At 35.4% G+C, this 23,238-nt stretch overlaps 1 protein-coding gene across 2 annotated transcripts in view; it reads left to right on the top strand.

Moving 5' to 3' along the window:
• Positions 1-23,238, top strand: part of scn8ab (sodium channel, voltage gated, type VIII, alpha subunit b) — a 64,882-nt gene that overhangs the window by 26,435 nt on the left and 15,209 nt on the right. Inside the window, exons 7-19 of one of the 2 annotated variants that reach the window (XM_051111958.1) lie at positions 1,809-2,030; positions 2,269-2,332; positions 2,538-2,679; positions 4,262-4,468; positions 4,555-4,830; positions 11,162-11,488; positions 13,884-14,016; positions 14,179-14,417; positions 15,274-15,447; positions 15,588-15,944; positions 16,228-16,704; positions 20,530-20,647; positions 20,952-21,106. In XM_051111958.1, coding sequence (XP_050967915.1) covers positions 1,809-2,030; positions 2,269-2,332; positions 2,538-2,679; positions 4,262-4,468; positions 4,555-4,830; positions 11,162-11,488; positions 13,884-14,016; positions 14,179-14,417; positions 15,274-15,447; positions 15,588-15,944; positions 16,228-16,704; positions 20,530-20,647; positions 20,952-21,106 — 2,891 coding nt within the window. The remainder of the gene's footprint in view (positions 1-1,808; positions 2,031-2,268; positions 2,333-2,537; positions 2,680-4,261; positions 4,469-4,554; positions 4,831-11,161; positions 11,489-13,883; positions 14,017-14,178; positions 14,418-15,273; positions 15,448-15,587; positions 15,945-16,227; positions 16,705-20,529; positions 20,648-20,951; positions 21,107-23,238) is intronic. The other variant, XM_051111959.1, reaches the window with a different exon arrangement.

The raw sequence follows: 23,238 nt of genomic DNA, 5'->3' as shown, positions 1-23,238 counted from the left end.
TTTTCCCAAGAGAAAAAGTTTGGGAACCACTGTCCAGCCTAGAAACACCTTATTAACACCTGAGAAACCGCCTAGAACACCTTAGCAAACACATAGCAATGCTCTGGCAGCCATCTACACCTAAATGCCCCTAACGTTGTGGTAGCGAGTTTTGCACATTACTCCCATATTTCTCTAGAAACATAAATATTCAAATTTTCTATCAAGCTAATGTCAGTTTTTGTTTTGTTATTTGTAAGATTTTTGCAGAGTTTGCAGTGGTGGATTAAGGAGGGCTCAAACATTTCATATAATTCTCCTTTTCTTTTTTATCTTCAAGACTTTATTAAATGAGATCCTTGTGTTGCTGTTATTGTTGCAAACTACATATTAGTTTCCTCAGTTGATATAATGAACTGGTGTAATTTATAGTTTTTCAAATTATAAATTAGTCGGTACACATGAATCCAAATGTTTACTTCTGTTCAGTGAGATACAGTTTGTGTGCAGTTGCCCTGAGGAGACGGGAGACTCTTTAAACTGCCTGTTCAGTGTAAATTGTGGTTTTATATAAGCAAACTTTTATTTCTTATGATAAATTGTACAAAAATGAAGGATCCAGTGGTATGATTGCTGAGGTATCTGTTTATGGTTGTGAAGCTTAAGTAATTTTTAACATGACACAATACATTTTAAAGGTTTGGGGACAGTATTTTATTTAAGAAATCAATACTTTTATGTAGCAAGGATACATTAAATTGGTAAAAAATTGACAGTAAAGACTTTATAGGGTTTTCATTTTTTTCTTCAAATTAATGCACTTCTTTTGAGTCAGAGATTCCTGAAAATGTCATTTTCAACATGTTAGATTGAAAATTTAGCTTTGTCACAGGAATAAATTGCATTTAAAGTATATCGAAGTAGAAAACGGTTATTTTAAATTGCTATAATATTTCACAATATTATTGTTTTTACTGTATTTTAGATTAAATACATTTGGGGACAGTATTTCATTTAAGAAATCAATACTTTTATTTAGCAAGGATACATTAAATTGATAAAAAGTTACAGTAAAAACTTACATTGTTATGGGTTTTTGTTCTTTCAAATTAATGCTCTTGTTTTGAGTCAGAGATTTCTGAAAAATTAAGGAAAAAAATTTCAGCATTGATAATAATAAAATATTCTTCTCGAGCATCAAATCAGCATATTCGATTGAAAATTCAGCTTTGCTGTCACAGGAATAAATTACATAAAAATATTTTAAAGTAGAAAACTTTATTTTATATTGCAGTAATATTTCACAGTGTTATTGTTTTTGAGTCAGAGATTCTTGAAAAATGTTGGAAAAAATAATTTTTAATACTGATATTGTTTAAAATTGTTATTTTAAATTGCAGTGATATTTCACAGTATTGATGTTTTTACTGTATTTTAGATTAAATAAATACAGCTTTGGTGAGCATAAGAGATATTTTCAAAAACATTAGAAAATTGTTTACTGACCTCAAACCTTTAAAGTGTATATATAGGAAACGTGAATGATTCTCTTATTATTTAAAGTATTAAAAACAGCATAAAAAAACATTTTTGTGGGACTCATAAGGGAAATTTACATTACAAAGTATGACAAAGTGTGTGCATCAAGAATGTGTAGAAAATATTATATTTATAAATATTCTGTGTGGTGTGTATGTGTGTGCGCTCATTCTTTAAATTGCTTTGTGTGTGTGTGTGAATGATGTGTGTTCTTGCGCAGATATGAGCATTATCACTTGTGTGGCAGACTGTATATTCCTCGTTGTGTTTGTCTCCTCATCTTCCCACAGGGCTAAAAACGATTGTGGGTGCTCTGATCCAGTCAGTGAAGAAGCTGTCAGATGTGATGATTCTGACTGTGTTCTGTCTGAGTGTATTTGCCCTCATCGGTCTACAGTTGTTCATGGGTAATCTTCGGCAAAAGTGTGTCATCTGGCCATTCAACCAAACTGAATCCTACCTGGCCAATGGGAGCAGGGGCTTTGACTTCAATGAATACATCTTGAATGAAAGTAAGTAGGCAAGCTATGACTACGTAAGGTAGTTTATAATCCAGCTGCGTCAAATAGTGCTGTCCTCAGCTTTTTTGATTGTCTCTACAACTTTGATTTTCTCTACAGTACTTTTTGTGCAAAAAAGTTCTCTTAAATAATTATTTTCATATTAAGAATAGTAAAAATGAGTAGGCTTTTTGATGATTTTAGACGTTTTTCACATTTTACAAGTCTTTTCTCTCTCCTCTTTTCACAGCAAACTTCTACTTTCTGCCAGGCATGCTGGATGCCCTGCTATGTGGAAACAGCTCAGATGCAGGGTAAACAGTGAAAACATACACGGACAAACACAATATTCCCAATACTAAATCAGCAACACTTGTTTTAAGTCTAAATTGTAAAATCTAAATATTTATTTCCAAATGAATGCACACTTCAGGAACTTTTTAATGACATTTTATTGTCAAGGTATGATCCATTAAAGACAAAAGTATAGCATGTGTGTGTATGTGTGTGTGTGTTTAGGCGGTGTCCGGAGGGCTATACTTGCATGAAGGCTGGACGCAACCCAAACTATGGCTACACCAGCTTTGACTCCTTTGGTTGGGCTTTTCTTGCTCTCTTCCGACTCATGACACAAGACTTCTGGGAGAATCTATACCAACTGGTGCGCATTAGTTTCTCTCACCCTTGCTTTGTTTTTGATTTACTTCTGGTTCTGATTCAACACTGTTCTATATCTTACTAGATTATTATGACAAACCTGATGATTTTCGTGTTATTTTTGTCATTTGACCTCACTGTATTTTATTTTTATGTTTTCTGCTTTCATGTTTATTTCAGTTAAAATTTTTGGTCATTTTTATTAGTTTTTGTTGTGTCTATATTGGTTTTATTGATTTTTATTTCAATTTTATTTGTAGTTCATTTAGTACATCAAGGTAAACTGAATGAAAATAAGAAATAAGTTTGAAACTGAAATAAGTTTTTAAGTTTTTTTTATTTTATATCAGTTAACATTTTATTTTTTTGGTTTTAGTTAATTGTAATTACCTTGGAGAGAACTGTCCCTTTAATTTTTGGTAGTCTGATCTAATAATATGTCAAGTAGGAGGGAAATAGGGGATAATATTACTTCCTATCCTTGCTTGCTAGCTAGTTAGATCATAACAACAACGTTTCCATTCATGTTTGTTAAGAAACAAAGTAAAGTTAATAGAATTGATGGAATAACTGAAATTTCTTGACATTTCTTCCCATTTTTTAAACTGAGGTGGTTTTAACAGGTTTTATTAAAGGTCCACACTCAGAGGTAAATGGCCAATCATAGTTAAGAAAGTTTGGGGTAGGGTTACTTCTGGATACGCCCCTGATATTGCATACTACACAACCGGTCAAAAGTTTTTGAACAGTAAGATTTTTTATGTTTTTTAAAGACTGCATTTATTTTATCCGAAATACAGCAAAATTAGTAATATTTTGAAATATTTTTACTATTTAAAATAACAGCTTTCTAATTGAATATATTTAAAAATATAATTTATTCTTGTGATCAAAGCTGAATTTTCAGCATCATTATTCCAGTCTTTAGTGTCACATGATCCTTCAGAAATCATTCTGATATGCTGATTTGCTGTTCAAGAAACATTTATTATTATTATTATTATCAATATTTAAAACAGTTGAGTACATTTTTGTAGGATTCTGTAATGAATAGAAAGATCCAAAGATAAAAGGTAAAAGCTAAAAGATAAAAGCTTTTGTAACATTATACAATATACCATTCAAAAGCGTATAATTTTTTCTTTCTTTTTTTTTTAGTACTTTTATTTTGCAAGGATGCCTTAAATTGACCAAGCATTTACAATGTTACAAAAGATTTATTTTATTTTAGATTATAATTAAAAGTTTTTTGAGCAGAAAATCAGAATATTAGAATGATTTCTGAAGGATCATGTGACTGGAGTAATGATGCTAAAAATTCAGCTTTGAAATCACAGGAATAAATTCTATTTTAAAATGTATTAAAATAGAAAACAGTTATTTTAAATAGTAAAAATATTTCAGAATTGTACTGTTTTTGCTGTACTTTGGAGCAAATAAATGCAAGCTTAGTGAGCAGAAGAGACTTCTTTAAAAAACATTAAAATTCTTACTGTTTAAAAACTTTTGACTGTTAGCGTACATACTACAGAAAGTAGTATGGTATTACGCTGTTTACCACAGTAATAGAATCATCTTTCTCATAGACTCTGCGAGCCGCAGGGAAGACGTACATGATCTTCTTCGTACTGGTGATCTTTGTGGGATCGTTCTACCTGGTGAATCTGATCCTGGCTGTGGTAGCCATGGCTTATGAAGAACAGAACCAGGCCACCATTGAGGAGGCAGAACAGAAGGAAGCTGAGTTTAAAGCCATGCTGGAACAGCTGAAGAAACAACAGGAGGAGGCACAGGTATACAAATACATGCACATGAGAAAAACTTCCCTGCGCTTTTTTGCTCTTATGTTCATCCTCTTTCTTTTGTCCCTCATCACTAGGCCAATGCCATGGCAACCTCGGCAGGTACAGTATCTGAGGATGCAGTAGAGGACGACGGAGGAGGGCATCTGTCCCGCAGTTCCTCTGAGGTGTCCAAGCTGAGCTCCAAGAGTGCCAAGGAGCGAAGGAACAGAAAGAAAAAGTGGAGGAAAGAACAAGAGGAGAAGGGTGACAGCGAGAAGGTGGTAAAGTCAGAATCCGATGACGGCAGCAAGAGGAGCCGCTTCCGTTTCAGAGACAACAGGCTTGGGCGGAAGGCCTCAATCATGAACCAGGTGAGAGTGGGGTTATTTCCACGTAAATGTAATGTCCACATGATCTGATGTCTCAAGTTAAGTGGCATGTGATATGTCTGGCTAGATAGCTGTGAAGCTACATTGAATGAGTAGATCATCACTGTTAATTCAGACTGAAGTAGATGGATATAAGAGGTGTTGTTGTTCATTGTCATCATAGAATTATTCTCTACTATTGACCATTTTGTAATTTAAAAGGATAGTTCACCCAAAAATGAAAATTCTGTTATTAATTAATCACTTTCTTGTGGTTCCAAACCTGTGAGACCTTCATTCATCTTCAGAACACAAATTAAGATATTTTTAATGAAATTCAAGAGCTTTCTGACTCTGCATAGACAACAACGCAACTGACACGTTCAAGGTCCTAAAGGGCAGCAAGGACAGCGCTTTGTTTACAAGCTAAGGAAGATGTACGCTGTACTTAAATAAACACATCGGAAGATTTCAACAGTGAGGATGTCTTGTAATTTTTTGCCCAGCCTTACTTATTTGAACCAGAATATAAAGACATTGAACTAAGAGAGATGCATGTTCTACGTCAGAGCACTGACTTCACTAAAATGCATCATGGCACTATATTTGGAAGTGTGCGTCGAAGACTCACTCAGGAGCAAAGAAATTGTTAAATGAAGTCATTATTTTTCTTATCTTTGCACACAAAAATCTCGTAGCTTTATAAAATTACGGTTGAACCACTGATTTTACATTTTAACAATGTCCTTACTACCTTTCTGGGCCTTGAATGTGTCAGTTGCATTAATGTATATACAGGATCAGAAAGCTCTCAGATTTCATCAAAAATTTCTTAATTTGTGTTCCAAAGATGAACGAAGGTCTTACGGGTTTGGAACAACATGGGTAAGTAATTAATGACAGAATTTTCATTTTTGGGGTGAATTATCCCTTTAAATATCTGTGCCTATATCAAGATAAAAGTTGCACTTAACTTAATTTTTTTGTTTGGCTTTTATTCCATGTCAGATAGCTATGAGAATTTTATGAGCAGATACACTGGCAAATGACATGTCATATGGTGGGACAAGCTATGCTGCATCTAAAATTATTTAAAACAAAATGTTGCTGTTTTTCAAGAATTATTATGCATGCAGCTTTTAGAACTTCATTCATTTATATTCCATGGAGTATTCAAATAAAAAATGGTTTGTCACACCACAGGACCATTTAAAAGAAACTACTTACAAATAAATAATAATAATAATCATTTTTAATACAATTATGCATGCAGCTGTTATGACCTTAAAGCAATTTATTTTCTTTATTTATGGAATATTCCCATTTTTTAAAAATGATTTGTCACATCACATGGCCATTTAAAATTAACCAATTCAAACAATTCAAACAAACATGTGACTATTTATAAAGTATAAATATATAGGGTACAACGGGGCTAAAGGAGCTAAATGTGTTACGGCGTAAAATGTATAATTGCAGAAAAAGAAATACGCTTGTATTGAACATTCATGGAGCAACAGATTTGTGACAAAAAATCAAGGCACAGAGTATTGATATAAATACTTTAGCTAAAATAATGTTAATTTATTTTGAAAAATAAACTAATTCATTTTTGTTCAATAAATATATTGTCATTAAAATATTTTAATATAATTTTTTTTTTTAATACAGAAACAAAATCATTTTAAAAAGTAAAGATTCTGAAAGCATTGAAGGAGATCCCATAATAATAATATATATGTACAGTAGTAACAACAAATGATATTTTATTATATGGTATAATTAATATCATGTTTTTAAATATGATGATTTCATTCTAGACATGGTGAATATCTCTAAGATGGACACCCATCATAATATATAATATTTACCATCAAAATCTAACCATGTCATGTCAACAAATGGAAAAGTCAGCCATCTATTAATTATCATGTTAATAATTGTGCCCTTTAGCCCCAACAGCAGGAGCGCTTTTTACCCCAAAAACCATACTTACTTACATATTCCTTTGCTATTTAAAAACTGTTGCTTTAATGATCTTAAACAAAATGGAAATTTATTAAGAAGACTTTTGTTTTAAAATATATGCATCCATATATAGTACTCATAGCTGTGTGGTAAGTGCACTGACATATAGCGCAATGGCGCTTTAGGCCGACCTGGGTTCGAATCCCGACCCAGGGTCCTTTGCCGATCCTGCACCTAACACTTTCCTGTCAATCTCCACTGTCCTATCATCCAAAAAACCACAAAAAGGCACAGAGTTAACTTTGTGCTGCTGTCCACGATCAGACAAATTTGCACGTACATCTTGAAAAGCCCCTTTGTACCCTACATTTTCCTTTAAACTTACACAACACTTTTCAATGCACAACAAAACCTTAAGTATTTTTATAAGCATGTCTTGATCCAGGGCAGACAGTGAAACAGACTAGAGGAGATAACTAGGCGAGAATACAAAACTCAGAAAACCAGACAAAACACAGGAAACTAGGAAGTGGCTCCGTAATGATTGCTAACACTAGGAAAGTGCTAAACGCAGCGTACAATACTCGGCAAATAGCAAGAGGAAGTCCAAGGCTTATATAGAGTCTCTGATTGAATGCAGCTGTGTGTGTGTGTAATCAGCGCAATGAATGATGGGAAATGTAGTCCAGGGTGTGGTGCAACAGTCTGTGTAATATGAAATGGCAAGGCGACCTCTGGTGGCGAGCGGACTGAAAGCCACGGACCGGATTCGTGACACTTATGCGTATTTTGTTGAATAAAATCTCCATCTTACACATAAATACCATCTGAACTTCACCACATATGTTTGTCTGATAGACAGTATTTTATTATTAGCATTAGTGATTAGATAATCTCTACAACTGCACTCGATGTTGCAATCTATATTTTGCAATCTATTATGTTGCAATTGCAAACCGCTATCACGGCCCAGTTGAGCCCAGCCCAGCCCTTGATCCTACTGTTCTTTGCTTTGTGCAGTTGCTACCACTTTCCGCTGAGTCATCGTCCATATCACCAGGGTGATTAGACAAAGTGCTTCAGCCTTACACTCAAAGATCAGAAGAAGAGGAAGTGCTCTTGCTCAGTGCCCATCTATCTATCGCTGTAATTCTTTCCATCTCATTCATTGTCTTGCTTTGGGCAGCAGCTTATGGATTTATGATTGTACATTTTTCTTTATGTCTAAAAGCTCTGTTAAATAACTCGAAACCACGTCAAACCTAGTGCATTTGAGTTCTTTTCTGTCATCTGTTCATTTTGTCACCTTTCTCTGGTTTATTGAAGAACGCTTAGCTATTCTGATCGGAGTAGGAACACCTGCTTAAGATCTGTGTTTGTTGTTGTGTAGAGATGTGAAGTATGGCACGGGAACTCCATACTTTCACTGGCCCTGTGAATTATTTAACCACCCGCTATAAATCTTCCATCTGATGAGAGCAGTAATATAGTGTGCTTAAGCAGGAAGTTATACTCCTGGGCCCCACCCTGCAAATTCTGCTCAGATCAACCTCACAACAGTGGATGAAAGCACTGTATTAGGCAATTGTGCCCTTAATTGGAAGCTTGTTCGATGAGATTAGTTATTACGGTGTGACCCAACATTTTACCCCTGGTAGTGTTTTTTTCTCTCTCTCTTTGGATTTAGCACAGATTGTTATGGATATTTAAGTAACACTATGCAATCTCCAAAGGACTTTTCCTTTGTAGCACTGCGGTCTCAACCCTTTACCAGATCAACCCACGTCTCCGTAGTGAGTGATCTGAGTTAAGTAGTCCCTGCTGAGAGCGCATTTGGGCCTCTTTCTGCTGTACATAATCTGCAGTGGTCAACCGCTCTATTAGGGAAAAGGCTCTCAGCCGCACCGCAGAGAAAATGCCTGCGCTAGCAACTAGCATTCTGCATTATCAGTGAATTTCAGCAAACAGTTAGAACTCTGCAATATTAGTGGTCTCAACTAGTATCTTGGATCATCTGTGAATTTCAGATGGGAAGTGAATTTTAGCTAGAACGGAGCATTCTGCAGTAGGATAAATGCTTCTTTTTGCACAAGCATGAGTGTACGAGAATACAGTAAACTTTCGTAATTTATTGTGTTTTGTAGTAAAAGAATGAATTTATTAGATTGTGAAGTGTGAGTGTTACAGTATACCAGAATGAAGTCAGAGAGAATATTAAAAATAATTGCTAAATAGCTGTTAGCTATCACATATTTAGTATTAATAGTTTATTATTAAAGGGGACAAACTAATTCACTGTGTCCTCAGTGGCTCTGATGTCGGGAGATAATTAAGACTCATTTAAGATGGACAGCGAACAACTGGCTGACAGTGGAAATATGCTAAAACGGGACAGTCCATCAGCAGTTGTGGGTGGGGCCTGAGCAGTGTGACGTTATACTCCTCAGAAAAAAGAAATGGCTTGATTATTGAGACTGTTTTATAGGGATAAAAAAAAGGAGTAAATGGATTTTTATCGTTGCAGGGTGGTTGTGTCCACACACTGCTAAGACACATTTATATGCAAACACCATGTAAAAGAGAATTTTGCATTCAATGTCCCATTTTTAAATTATAGCATTAGTATTATTATAGTATTTTTTTATTCAGTTTTATTTTGTATATATATATATATATATATATATATATATATACAGTTCAGGTCAAAAGTTTACATCCCCCTTTCAGAACCATTAAAGATGTTAATTAATTTACCAAAATAAAAGGGGTCATACAAAATGTATGTTATTGTTTATTTAGTACTGACCTGAATAAGATATTTCACATAAAAGATGTTTAACAAAAGAAAATAACAGCTGAATTTACAAAAATGACCTGGTTCAAAAGTTTACATCCCCTTGATTTTTAATACCTTACCTGAATGATCCACAGCTGTGTTTTTTTGTTTTGTGATTGTTGTTCATGAGTCCCTTGTTTGTCCTGAACAGTTAAACTGCCCACTGTTTTTCAGAAAAATCCTTCAGGTCCCACAAATTCTTTGGTTTTCCAGCATTTTTGTGTATTTGAACCCTTTTCAATAATGACTATATGATTTTGAGATCCATCTTTTCACACTGAGGGACTCAGTGCAACTATTACATATGCAACATATGCAACTATTACAAAAGGTTCAAACACTCAGTGATGCTCCAGAAGGAAACGTGATGCATTAAGAGCCAGGGGGTGAAAACTTTTTGAATTTGAAAATCAGGGTAAATATAACTTATTTTGTCTTCTGGCAAACATGTAACTATCTTCTGTAGCCTCTAAAGGGCAATACTAAATGAAAAAAAAAAAGATATTTGGGCAAAATAAGAAAAATGTACACATCTCCATTTTGTTCAAATGTTTTCACCCCCCAGGTCTTAATGCAAGTTTTTTCCTTCTGGAGCATCAGTGAGCGTTTGAACCTTCTGTAATAGTTGCATATGAGTCTCTCAGTTGTCCTCTGTGTGCGAAAAGATGGATCTCAAAATCATACAGTCATTGTTGGAAAGGATTCAAATACACAAAAATGCTGCAAAGATTTTTCTGAAGAACAGCAGGCAGTTTAACTGTTCATGACAAACAAGGGACTCGTAAACAACTGTTACTAAACAAAAAAACACAGCTGTGGATCATTCAGGTAACAACACAGGATTAAGAATCATTTTTAATTATTCTGAAAGGGGGGTGTAAACTTTTGACCTCAACTGTATATAAATATTTTTATTTTTAGCCATTGTGTTGTGTGCTTCTGTCATTTTATAGGTTTTTAATTTTATTTTTATTTTTAATTGTAATATTTTTAAATTTCTTAATTTAGCAGTCTTTTTAGCATTCAATCTTACATTCAGCTTTATTTCAATTAACAAGAACAAATTTCTAAGTGTTAGTTTTAGTTAACCAAGACAACGCTTTTTAGCTATTACAAATATTATGAAGAAGATTAAAAGGTTACAAAGACAAACATTTATTTGTAATAAGCTGAATTAATGAATTAATTAAAAAAGTCCTAAAAAAACACAAAAATGAAGAATGTGCAATAAGACAAGAAACATGGTCTGTTTTAATTTCCTACTGATTTTAAACATTGATCAGCTTTATTTGGTTCTGTGTTCTAAAAGAACAGAGAACAATGGCTCTCTGTATACCAGAAGTGTCTTGCAGTTAGCTGTTTAATTATTCATTTAATGACTTTGGTCAGCAGTTATTGTTCTCCAAATGAGTCACTATTTGGTGGGCTGCTTCAAAGACATATGTGGAGTCATCGATAGACCACTCAGAAAATTGTAAAATCAGTGCAATGCAAATGGCTTTTTCTTATGTTCTCCTGCATTTTTTACAGTCCCTGTTGAGCATCCCTGGCTCGCCCTTCATGTCCCGCCGCAGCAGTATTTTCAGCTTTAAGGGCTCGGAGAACGAGTTCGCAGATGACGAGCACAGCACGGTCGAGGAGAGCGAAGACCGCCGTGGCTCTCTCTTTGTCCCGTACAGGCGCAGCAGCTACAGCGGCTACAGCCAGGGTTCCTCACGCATTAACCCACTGGCACCCCACCCAGGCTGCAAAAGAAACAGCACGGTGGACTGCAACGGAGTGGTGTCTCTGATTGGGCCTGGTCCTGGCCGGCTACTGCCTGAGGTGAAAATAGATAAGGCAGCTTCTGATGACAGTGTAAGGACGTCCACAGGGGGCAGGTTCAGAGTATAGGCATGACAAGAGTGGCCGATTATGATTCCAGTTCAGATTTTTCCTTTCTCTTTCCCTTTTCCTGTACCCCATTTTGACTCTTTCCTTTTAAGTCTCTGAGTTTCTAGTCTGTCTATTCTCTCTCAGCCCCTCAACTACCTTTCTTGTCTCTGTATTTTAATTTTCATGCAAGTCTTGATCAGCAAACCTTCCAGTTCCACTGCCTGCCAGCGCTCTCCCTCTGTGAATGGCATGGCCAATCCAAAAAAGAAATTGGGAGAGGGGTCTCTTTGCGCACATTAATGCCTAGCTTTAAAATAATATATGCTGTAACCCCTCCCCTTTCAACCCAATTTACATACTAATTACATTGCTACATACTTATAATATTCTTCAGGTCACACTTAACCCATTCGTTCACATTAACCACAACTGCAAATTTGTCATTTTATTTATTTATTTTACATATATGACGTTTTCCACCTCAATTTTTTTTTCAGAACTTTAGGACCACTCTGCTCCCTCCAAAAAAGTGTGATGCAAGAAAAACCTATCCTAACCTTTCCAATAACAGCATTCTGGTTCATTTTAGTTAGCATGGTGGATTGACATCCTTATACTCTCTTTGCCTTCTCCTCCTGTGTGGGATGCATGACCTCGGGCCCAGTTTTCACCCAACTTTATAGCATGCTGTTTCAGATACTCAACTGAACATGCTATTGTCACTAAGTAATTGCGCTGTAAAATTTAGATGATCTTTGAAAGTAAAGATAAACAGGTAAAAATTGTCTTGATCAACACCTACAAGTGAATTGATATTCAAGAGACTTTTCTAATGGTAGTGAAAACTGGGTCCTAAGCAATGTGTGATTTTTCTTCTTGCATGATGATATTCTCTGGAGAACAAGTAGGCAACCCTTTGAGCAGCTAGCAGTGACGAATGAATACTCTTGTAACTAAAGTAAATAAATAGGTGTCTCTTATTCAAAATCTCAGATGTAGAGTGACAAGGGTGAGAAAACAATAACTGTAACAAAAATTAATGACAAATGAATATTTAGAAATGTAAACTGATATTTCCTACTGACACACTACAGTACAAGATAGAAATAACTGAACCATTTTTTAGCTGGTGAAAATACTAGTGGCCTAAGACTTTTTACACAGTACTGTGTATTCATAAAACGCCTATAGAGCTATGAGATTTTAAATTGCATTACTTTTCCAGGTCTAGAAATCACACTTATAATTAGACTCTCAAATACTAAGGTTCTATATAGAGAGGAAAAAGCAGTTGTTGAGCAGGTGAATTAAAATAAAAAATATCTTGTTTGTCTTATTTTAAATAATTTTAGTGATCTTGAGGTCCTGAGAACCACTACTCACAAGCATTCAATTACTTATATAATTTATATATATATATTTATATATGCTTCATCTAGTGTTTAGAAATGTTAGAAATCTGCATTCATTTTAACTGAAGGTTATGTATACTACCAGTAAGATTTTTAATGTTTTTAAAGAAGGCTCTTCTACTCACCAAGCCTGCATTTATTTGATCCAAAGTTACATTTTGATTTTTTTTTTTTTTTTACTGTTTAAAATAACGGTTTTCTATTTTAATATATTTTAAAATGTAATTTATTCCTGTGATCAAATCTAACTTTTCAGCATCATTAGTAGTCTTCAGTGTCACATGATCAGAAATCATTCTAATATGCTGATTTGCTGTTCAAGAAACATTTTCTATTATCATTATTATCAGGATTATTTGATTAATAGAAATATCAAAGAAACCTGAAAAATTGAACTCAGCTGTTTTCAACATAATAATAATAAATGTTTTTTTGAGCCGCAACTCAGAACATTAGAATGATTTCTGAAGGATCGTGACTTTGAAATCACAGGAATAAATGACATTTTAACATATTACTAAAATAGTAAAAATATTTTATAATTGTACTGTTTTTGCTGTATTTTGGATCAAATAGATGCAGGCTTAGTGAGCAGAAGAGACTTAAAAAAACATTAAAAATCTTACTGTTCAAAAACTTTTGACTTGTAGTGTATGACAGGCTACTGTTGGGTGTTTGTGAGAGAATTAGTTATGGTAGGTCCATATGCAATTGTCGTGCAAAAATCAAATTCTAGTAAAGCCAGTTTAAAACACTTTCGGTACAATACTTTACAGAATGTTTTACAGAGACAATCCACTTAAGAATGTATCAGAGAATTCAGCTGTGTCTAAAAGGAACAATCAATAAAAGTTGCAGGTTAATTCGGGCTTGTGTTTTTGTCAGCATGTGCATGTGTGTTGGCATGGGTTAAAATGTTTCTTGAAACAAATCACATCTCTGATTTTTCTTTGTCTTGTCCACAGACTACAGAGGTGGAGGGAAAGAGAAAACACTCAGGTTCTCTTATGGTGTCAGTGGACCAGCTCAATACTTCCTTCAGCCGGAAAGAACGAGCCAACAGCGCAATGACTGTTGTCACCAACACGCTGGTGGAAGGTATTGTATAATATCTGTCTGTCTGTATGATACCAAAACAGTACTAATATACAATCAGTAATAATAAAGTACTTTTGTACTTCCATGTAGATCCATATTACATATTTCATGCTCAGGTCTTAAAAATGTCCTCTCTTCTCCTTATTATTTTTGTCACCACAGAGCTGGAGGAGTCTCAGAGAAAATGTCCGCCCTGCTGGTATAAGTTTGCCAACACGTTCTTGATATGGGAGTGCTGTCCGCTATGGATAAAGATCAAAGAGATAGTGAACCTCATAGTGATGGATCCGTTTGTAGACCTGGCTATCACTATATGTATTGTGCTGAACACAGTCTTCATGGCCATGGAGCATTATCCCATGACATCACACTTTCAAGAAGTGCTTTCTGTTGGAAACCTAGTAAGAATGTTTTCTTTTTTTTCTCCTTGTTTTTCTTTTATACCAAAGAAATGACCAAAGTAATCTGTAACATAATTGCACATCCATATAAACAACTCATTGCAAAACTGAACTGAATGCGAAAAAGAAATGTCTTTCGAACCTCTGTTAGAAACTTCTGTAGGATCTTCTGATTATGGTTCTGGAATTAATACTACTTGCATAAAGAAAATCTGATAAAATGCAACTAATTACGCACCATGAGCAGCAGATTATTTTTATTCTGTTTATTTTATTTCAATTATATTTTGGAATTTTATTTTTAATGTTTTATTGTTTCTGTGGTATTAATGGTATAAAGGTCTAAATGTACTTTTTTCTAAACTGATACAAAACACATATTCTGACTCTTTTCATTTGCTGTGAAAATGTGCTTTTGAATACCATTATTTGAAACTTTTCTTAACAAAAGTTTATATGTAGTTTCAATCGATTTGCATACCATGTAATTAATTTAATTGCATTTTTTTAATCAATCAACAGGCCTAAATTCAGTCGTTTCCTTTCTCAGTCCTAACCATCTCCCCATTTCTGTAATGAGCAGCAACACTGGACCCTGTCCCACATTTCCATTTTAAGTTATGTCTCTGGCAGTGCAGCACTGATGTCTGCTCCTCTGTATCTGATGGACCTACATTGAAAATGCAGCCTGCATTAAACCAGTCTTTCACCATCATTTCCTACTGTCTTCCACTACCTATCTATTGCTCCCCATATCCAATTTAGTGATCTCACAGTGTTCATGTTACATACACAATCAATTTTTGTTGTTGAGGTCATCATAATGGCATCTTTTTTTGTTTTCTTTTTATCTCAGGTGTTCACAGGTATCTTCACAGCTGAAATGTTTGCGAAACTGATAGCCATGGATCCCTACTACTACTTCCAGGAGGGCTGGAATATCTTTGATGGCTTCATTGTGAGCCTGAGTTTGGTGGAGTTGGGGCTGGCTGATGTGGAGGGGCTGTCTGTGCTGAGATCCTTCAGATTGGTGCGTTATGAATGAAGACATGTCCATGCATGTTTTCATAGTAATACATTAGTAATACACTTCATTATAGATTAGAGTTAAATGTCTCATATTTTCTGATTCTGAACCTTTTGTGAATCCCAAACATTTATCTCATACAGCTGAGGGTGTTTAAGCTGGCTAAATCATGGCCCACTCTGAACATGCTGATCAAGATCATTGGTAACTCTGTGGGAGCTTTGGGAAACCTGACCCTGGTGCTGGCCATCATCGTCTTCATCTTTGCTGTGGTGGGCATGCAGCTGTTTGGAAAGAGCTATAAAGACTGTGTGTGTAGGATCGCAGAGAGCTGCGAGCTGCCCCGCTGGCACATGAACGACTTTTTCCACTCCTTCCTTATTGTCTTCCGGGTGCTGTGTGGAGAGTGGATCGAAACCATGTGGGACTGTATGGAGGTGGCTGGACAAACAATGTGTCTTATTGTATTTATGATGGTGATGGTCATTGGAAATTTGGTGGTGTTTTCTTCCTGCTGCTTTTTTGTCACAATTTCCTTCCTCACTGTAAGAAATATCCCTCCTGTCATTTTGTGGTTCAAAAGGATGCTTGCAGGCCTCGTTGAGGTTTGCACATTGGTAAAATAATGGTGGGTGCAAACTGAAGTATAGGATGCTTTGCAGTCAAAGGGTAGGGCTTAAGCATGGTTGAACCAAAAAATAACAAATGGGACATCTTAAGGTCTTGTGGACTTCAAGTCTTCATCATATGTGAAAGTTAAACCTCTGATCTTCTCTTGATCAGGTGCTGAACCTGTTCTTGGCCTTGCTGCTCAGCTCTTTCAGTGCTGATAATCTGGCAGCCACAGATGATGACGGTGAACTGAACAACCTACAGATTTCAGTGATCCGCATTAAGAAGGGTATCGCTTGGTTCAAAGTTAATGTACGGCTGCTGGTGGCCCACATCTTGAAGAAGAAAACTATGGAGGATGAAGACAAACCTCTTGATGACATGTATGACAAAAAACTCAACATCATAGGTAACCACACCGGTGTTGACATCAAATGTGGCGATCTGAACTACCCCAAGAACGGTAACGGCACCACAAGTGGCATTGGTAGCAGTGTAGGAAAGTATATGATTGATGAAGAGCCCATGTCCTTCATACACAACCCCAACTTAACGGTACGGGTTCCCATCGCTGTGGGAGAGTCGGACTTTGAGAACCTCAACACAGAGGACTTCAGCAGCGAGTCAGATGTGGAAAACAGCAAAGATGTGAGTATTACTAAAGACCGTTTTAAGGAAAGTCAATTCACTTGTTGGCCATATTTGCCTCCAGGTAGCTTTTTCCAGCGTGCAAGACCAACTCCTAACTACTTGAATAGGGAAATGCTGAAATCTTAAAGGGGTCATCGTATTCAAAACTCACTTTTACATGTTGTTAATGAATATGCATTGCCAGTGTGTGTACACAACCCACCCTGTAATGATAAAAATCCACCCAGTGGTATTTTTTTAATCTTTATAAGTAATATCCCTGTTTTCAAATCAAGCCATTCTCAGCTTCTTGTCTGTGTGATGTCACAAAAATGCAGGCCACTCCTGCGATAGTTGATTGACACGGCTGTCTTACATTAGACCCACCCTGAGTGAGCTGACAACAGTCCGCCATTGTGTAGACTCTGGTGCAGGGGAAGACAAGAATGTCTCCGATTGAGCGATTGAGGTGTTTTGTTGTTGGATGTAATAATGAACATAGCAGTCGTCATTTACTTCTGACATCTGAGCCGCTGAAGTTGCAGAGGATTAACGTTACTCTGTTTTTGAAGGAAATGTGCACGGCGATCTACATAAATGCTTCTATGTTTGCGCGAATCATTTGTGATCCAGCTTCACCTATGGCAGTATAAGGGTTTTTAAGGCATCTTTGCAAATCAGCTTTCTTAATAATGTGCTACTTAGCAAGTTTCACAGCTAAACGCGGCTAAAGTGCTGCTCCTCACCTCACAGAAAAGAGGGGCGGGATGAAAAACAACACCCTTCTTACCTTGTCAAAAACAACTGTGTTCACATCGACCTGTTTCAGTGCATGCCACTTTAAATGATAATGAGTTACTATTGACTCCACCACTTTCTTTAGTTGTTTGTGTATTTGGTAGCGTGTTAGCATCAAAAACAAAACTAATCCAATGCGTCCTCAGTGGCTCTGATGTCAGGAGAAAATGAATACTCATATGTTCACATTTACATCCAAATATAAAACACCTGCATTATTTACTAGACATTGTTGTCGCTACAGCTGCTTGAGCATGGAGAAAATGGCGGACAGCGTACAACTGGCTGAGGGCAAAAATATGCGAATACGAGACAGCCCGTCAGTGGTCATGGGCGGGGCCAAAGCAGTATGATGTCATACTTCTTGGAAAATCAGAACAGCTTGATAACTGATACTGTTTAGGTTTTTTGGGGATTAAAATAAAGGGAGTGAATAGATTTTTTATCATTGTAGGGTGCTTGTGTCCACACTGCTAAGACACATTTATATGCAAACACCATGTAAAAGAGAATGTCCCCTTTAAGGGTTTTGATGTGCTGATATATATAAAGTAAAGAAAGTAAAGAAAATTGCATGTAGCCTATATGGTATTCTTTGAGGAATTGAAAATGGCTTACTGCTGCTTACTGTACAGAATTCACAAGGATCATCATTTTGAGCCCATGTTGCTTTTTTGCATTATTTTACTTTCAGAAAGAGTTGGTTTGTGTATTCTAGCAGAGACATACTTTCTGTTCCTGGCACATTGAAAATTATTGTTTAACATTTGGTTGCATCTCTTTATACATTTCCTAAGGCCATATTAGGGCTTTTTTGATTAAAGATGACTTCTCTATTAATAAAGTGCCAAAAGAAGGCTCCTTGAGTCAGTAGAGCATGACTAAAATAAATATGGCTAATCAGGACTGCATTGACTTGTACAGTCTTAAAGAAGCAAACTAGTCATTTTTATTTCGTGTCTGATACTTTGACAGATGCATTATGCTCAAATGCACATATTTTAATTAATCAAATGGCAAGAAACTTTAATTAGGGAGTATGATCAGACAATGGCGGTATGTGTTTGTAGAGCGTGACTAGAAGTCAGTGTCAGTAGTTGATTACGGGCTGCAAATTACAGCAGTATGGGTGGATTAAGGCTTTGCAGGCAGTATAAGAATGTTGAGTTGTGCTATTCCTGTGATTTATTGCCTTGCTGCTTCTGCTGAGTGCTGAGCCACTCAGCCAAAGAATAGATGCAGTCCACCAGATGATGTAATGTTTTTTCTTTGTATGTGTGTGTTCGCACATGTGCATTTGTGTGTAGGTTTCAACAAAATTAGGTTATTAAATCTGTGGAGAGCAACAACGACTGTAGCTAGCCACTAAAAGTTAATAAATACTGTTTTATGTGTGTTTTAGCCTGCTACTGGGCACAAGAATGAACCAGAAAACAACATCAGCGATCACTTATCATCCCAAAAACATACGTAGTTAAAAATTTGAGTTTACCTTTGGCCAAGCATAAGTTCACGGGAATTGACTAATAGTAACTGAGTAAGAAAAATAATGCACTTTTAAAATGTTTATCATTGACGCATATACATTTATACTGACTCTTCTGTCATTGTCCTGGTCTCTGTGCAAAGACTGGGTCACCTTGACCCAGTTTACACGTAACAGATCCAGTACGGCTGAACTACACGTGCTGAACATCTAGCCAGTGGCATCACAGTAGATCATTCCTGTTAGCCAATCAGAGCAGTGCTGGTTGGGTCTTTATTTTTGATTGGCCAGGTTGGCTCAGGGAGGACTGCAGTGGTGATGTGTAAGGGTTGTTTGATGCTTTTGATGCTTTCGACTGCCGGTATATGTATGTGTGTGTGTGTGTGTGCATTAACGATTCAGGTTTTATAAAACTGCTGTGTCATCCTGGTCTGCTGTAATCAGGGTCAGGCTTTTCCAGTAGGCTGAGGAATATGTTTTTTATGTTTTTATGGGTGTAATCACGTGCCTGTGTGTGTGTGTGTGTGTGTGCATTGTTAATAAATTATGATAGGTGCTTGCAGTAAATTTGATGACTCAAGGTTTATATGTCACATTTAAGGTTGCTTCCTTAAATGTGACATATAAAATAAAATATAATATAATAATATAACATAATGTAATATAATATAATGTTATTATATTAGTATAAATTGTGTTAGAATAAAATCAGTAATAATATTAATTTGCATAGGCCACTTATATTATATTATATTTCTATTATATTATATTATATTATATTATATTATTTTTTTATATTATATTATATTATATTATATTATATTATATTATATTATATTATATTATATTATATTATATTATATTAGACATTATAATGTAACACAACTTTTAGATTATTGTTTATTTCCAAATAATAATAACTGGAAATATTAAAATAACTAATACTGTATTATATTAGATTATGATGTTAATATATTGTTTTTGGTCCTTTTTCAGTTATTGGTTAGAGATAAAATACATGTTAAACAACTGTTTTGTACAGGTGTACAATAACAAAAAAGTGACTGTAAAATAAACCAATACACAACACCTGATTTGCATAAAATGCAGCAAAAAGTCATTCATCACTGTCTGATTTGCATATGTATATGATAGCTTTTAACCTTGTTAATTCAGTTAGTGTAGAGTCAAGGTTAATTGTGTTTTGGGTTGAGTGAATGCTAATTAAGCTAGACACCCAGAAGAACAATGAAGGTTAGTTCTAGGACACATCTGGCCTCAGTTTCTAGCTTACTAGTAAGGTTAAATTTTTGACTTACTGTTACTCATGTTTAGGTATGAGTTCATATTGTTTCTGCAGGAACAGAAGGTTTTCACTGGAGAAAGCAGTGATTAGAGAGCTGGAGTCAGGCTCACCTTGTGTTGACCTTGATTGTGGCTATCTGTATTTTTTGGAAAGCTCTTGATGAAATAAAATGATATAATAAAAGTGGAAGAATGCATCACATTAAATAAAATATAAATTGATAAATTGATCTATGTGTTTTCTTTCCCTCTAGCTGGATGACACCAGCTCTTCAGAGGGAAGCACTATCGACATAAAACCTGATGAGGAAGAAATGGCTGTAGTGGAGGTCGTGGAGGAGTACATAGACCCGGAGCCCTGCTGGACTGATGGTGAGCAATACATGCGTGTTTGTTTGAAAGTAAATGTTCTTTATATAAATCTGACTTTTTAATATTTTTTATGTGATACTTTGTCTATGATATTTATCATTTGAAGTAATTGTTTGAATTTGTTACTATTAATCAAATGTATATTGAAAAACTACAAAATTGACACATTAAATTGACAGGCATAGTGTATACTGTATTACATATTTAAGTTTTACTGGTAAAGCAGTTTTAGGCAATGAAGCATACACTTTGAGTGTTGATTTGATGTAAATGTGTATTTATTAGATGTGTAATATGTTTTCAGCTTGTGTGGCACGGTACAAATGTTGTGACGTGCCTATTACTGAGGGCTGGGGAAAGCATTGGTGGTTTCTGAGGAAAACTTGCTACCTCATTGTTGAACACAACTGGTTTGAGACACTCATCATTTTTATGATTCTGCTCAGCTCTGGAGCTCTGGTGAGGTCATACACATCCACACAACACTATATAGTTTCCAAAGTTTTCATTATTGCTTAAATTTTCTCAAAAGTGCCAAGGTGTAAATGACATATAGTTGTTACTTTATTGTTGTATTTTGTTATTTTTATATATTATTTAATGTTGTTATTTGTTATTTGTGACCCTGGACCACAAAACCAGTCTTAAGTATCACAAATATATATGTAGCAATAGCCAAAAATATATTGTATGGGTCAAAATTATCGATTTTTCTTTTATGCAAAAAATCATTAGGATATTAAATAAAGATTATGTTCCATGAAGTTATTTTGTAAATATCCTACCATAAATACATCAAAACTTATTTTTTGATTAGTAATATGCATTGCTAAAAACTTCCTTTGGACAACTTTAACGGCAATTTTTTTCAGTATTTTGAATTTTTTGCATCCTCAGATTCCAGATTTTCATAGTTGTATTTCAGCCAAATATTGTCCTGTTGTCCTATTACCCTAACAAACCATACATCAATGTAAAGCTTATATATTCAGCTTTCAGATGATGTATAAATCTTGGTTTCAAAAAATTGACCCTTATGACTGGTTTTACGGTGCAGGGTCACATTTATTAAAAGCATATTTCTAGAAAATGACAAAATCGCAGAAAAAAGATTTAAAATGCATTTAGAGGATTTTACATTGGGGTTACAACAACAACAGGGTAACAATTCATGCAATGTTTAGTTTGATCTTCTGAGGTTAAAGAGACAGTTCAAAAATGAAAATTCTGTCTTTAATTACTCACCCTAATGCTCCAAACCCACAAGACCTTCATTTATCTTCGGAACACAAATTATGATATTAAGATAAGATAGTTCTTAAGATATTTTTGATGAAATCTGAAAGCTTTCTGACCTTGCATAGACAGTAATGCAACTACCACGTTCAAGGCCCAGAAAGGTAGGAAGGACATTGTTAAAATAGTCCATGTGACATCAGTGATTCAACTTTAATTTTATGGAGCTACACGCGTCGAAGGCTGATGCAGAAGAGAAAAAACTGTTGAAAAAAGTTGTTATTTCTGATGTCACATTGACTATTTTGTTGACCTTTCTGGGCCTTGATCGTGGTAGCTGCGCTGCTGTCTATGCAGGGTCAGAAAGCTCTCAGATTTCATCACAAATATCGTAATTTGTGTTCAGAAGATGAACAAAGTTCTTACGGGATTGAGTGAACTTACGCTTCAACATCATCTAAAGGTTGAGCATCTTTTTTCTCTTACCATTTTTAAAAAGGGGGGGATATTTATTTAAAAAAAAAAAAAAAAAAAACATTTGAAAGAGTTCCAGGCCCAATTTTATACCCAAATCGTTGAAAGTGATGCAAATAAACGTTATGCATGTTACAGATAAATTAGTTATTTAATTCTGTATAAATTAGATAATGAGTGGAGACCTCAAAAATGTCCATGCCAATTCATAACCTCTTACGTTATTAAAGATCTAAGAAATGAGTAAATCAGAGATAAAAATCAGCACATCAGTGATAAAGATCAGCAGGAGCTGTAGGAATTAAAGACTAAGATAAAGATACTTGGACACAGCGTGGATATCTCAACCTTTTACAAAGTATATGTGGAAAACTAATGTGATATAATGCTAGTGCAGGTGGATTTTAATGTGATTGAGGCTGCATAGCATATTGTGTGGTATATGATCTATGTAAGTAGCTAATGGCTATATTGCACTGTACCAGCCCCTGCACCTCAGCAGTCTGTCTTGGGGCTGCAGTATCTCATGTCTGCTTTTAGGGACCGTAGCCAAATGCTGTAGAAATGGCCCCACATGCAGACGATTCTGCTGCCTCTCTCACAGCTACTGTTAGGGATCGTGCCCAAACTCCCATTAAAAAAGTGAAAGTGTAAGCTTATGTAAGTGGGGTTGCAGTGCCACACCTTGGTGATGTCAGGAACTGACTGTGGGGAAAACTGCAGTTGATAAATCTTTCTTCACTTGATCAAACAAAACAAACTTGCATCAAGATTTCATTTCCATAAGTGACTTTTGTAGAAATGTAAATTGAAAACATTTTCATGTTAATTAATATTCTAAAAATTACAGAGATGAATTGAACATTCAGAAACACTGTGCT

This window comes from Labeo rohita, chromosome 6, assembly GCF_022985175.1.
Source record: "Labeo rohita strain BAU-BD-2019 chromosome 6, IGBB_LRoh.1.0, whole genome shotgun sequence".
Lineage (NCBI taxonomy): Eukaryota > Metazoa > Chordata > Actinopteri > Cypriniformes > Cyprinidae > Labeo > Labeo rohita.
Note: the sequence above shows the minus strand (reverse complement) of the source record. Positions and strands in the feature narration are given on the sequence as shown.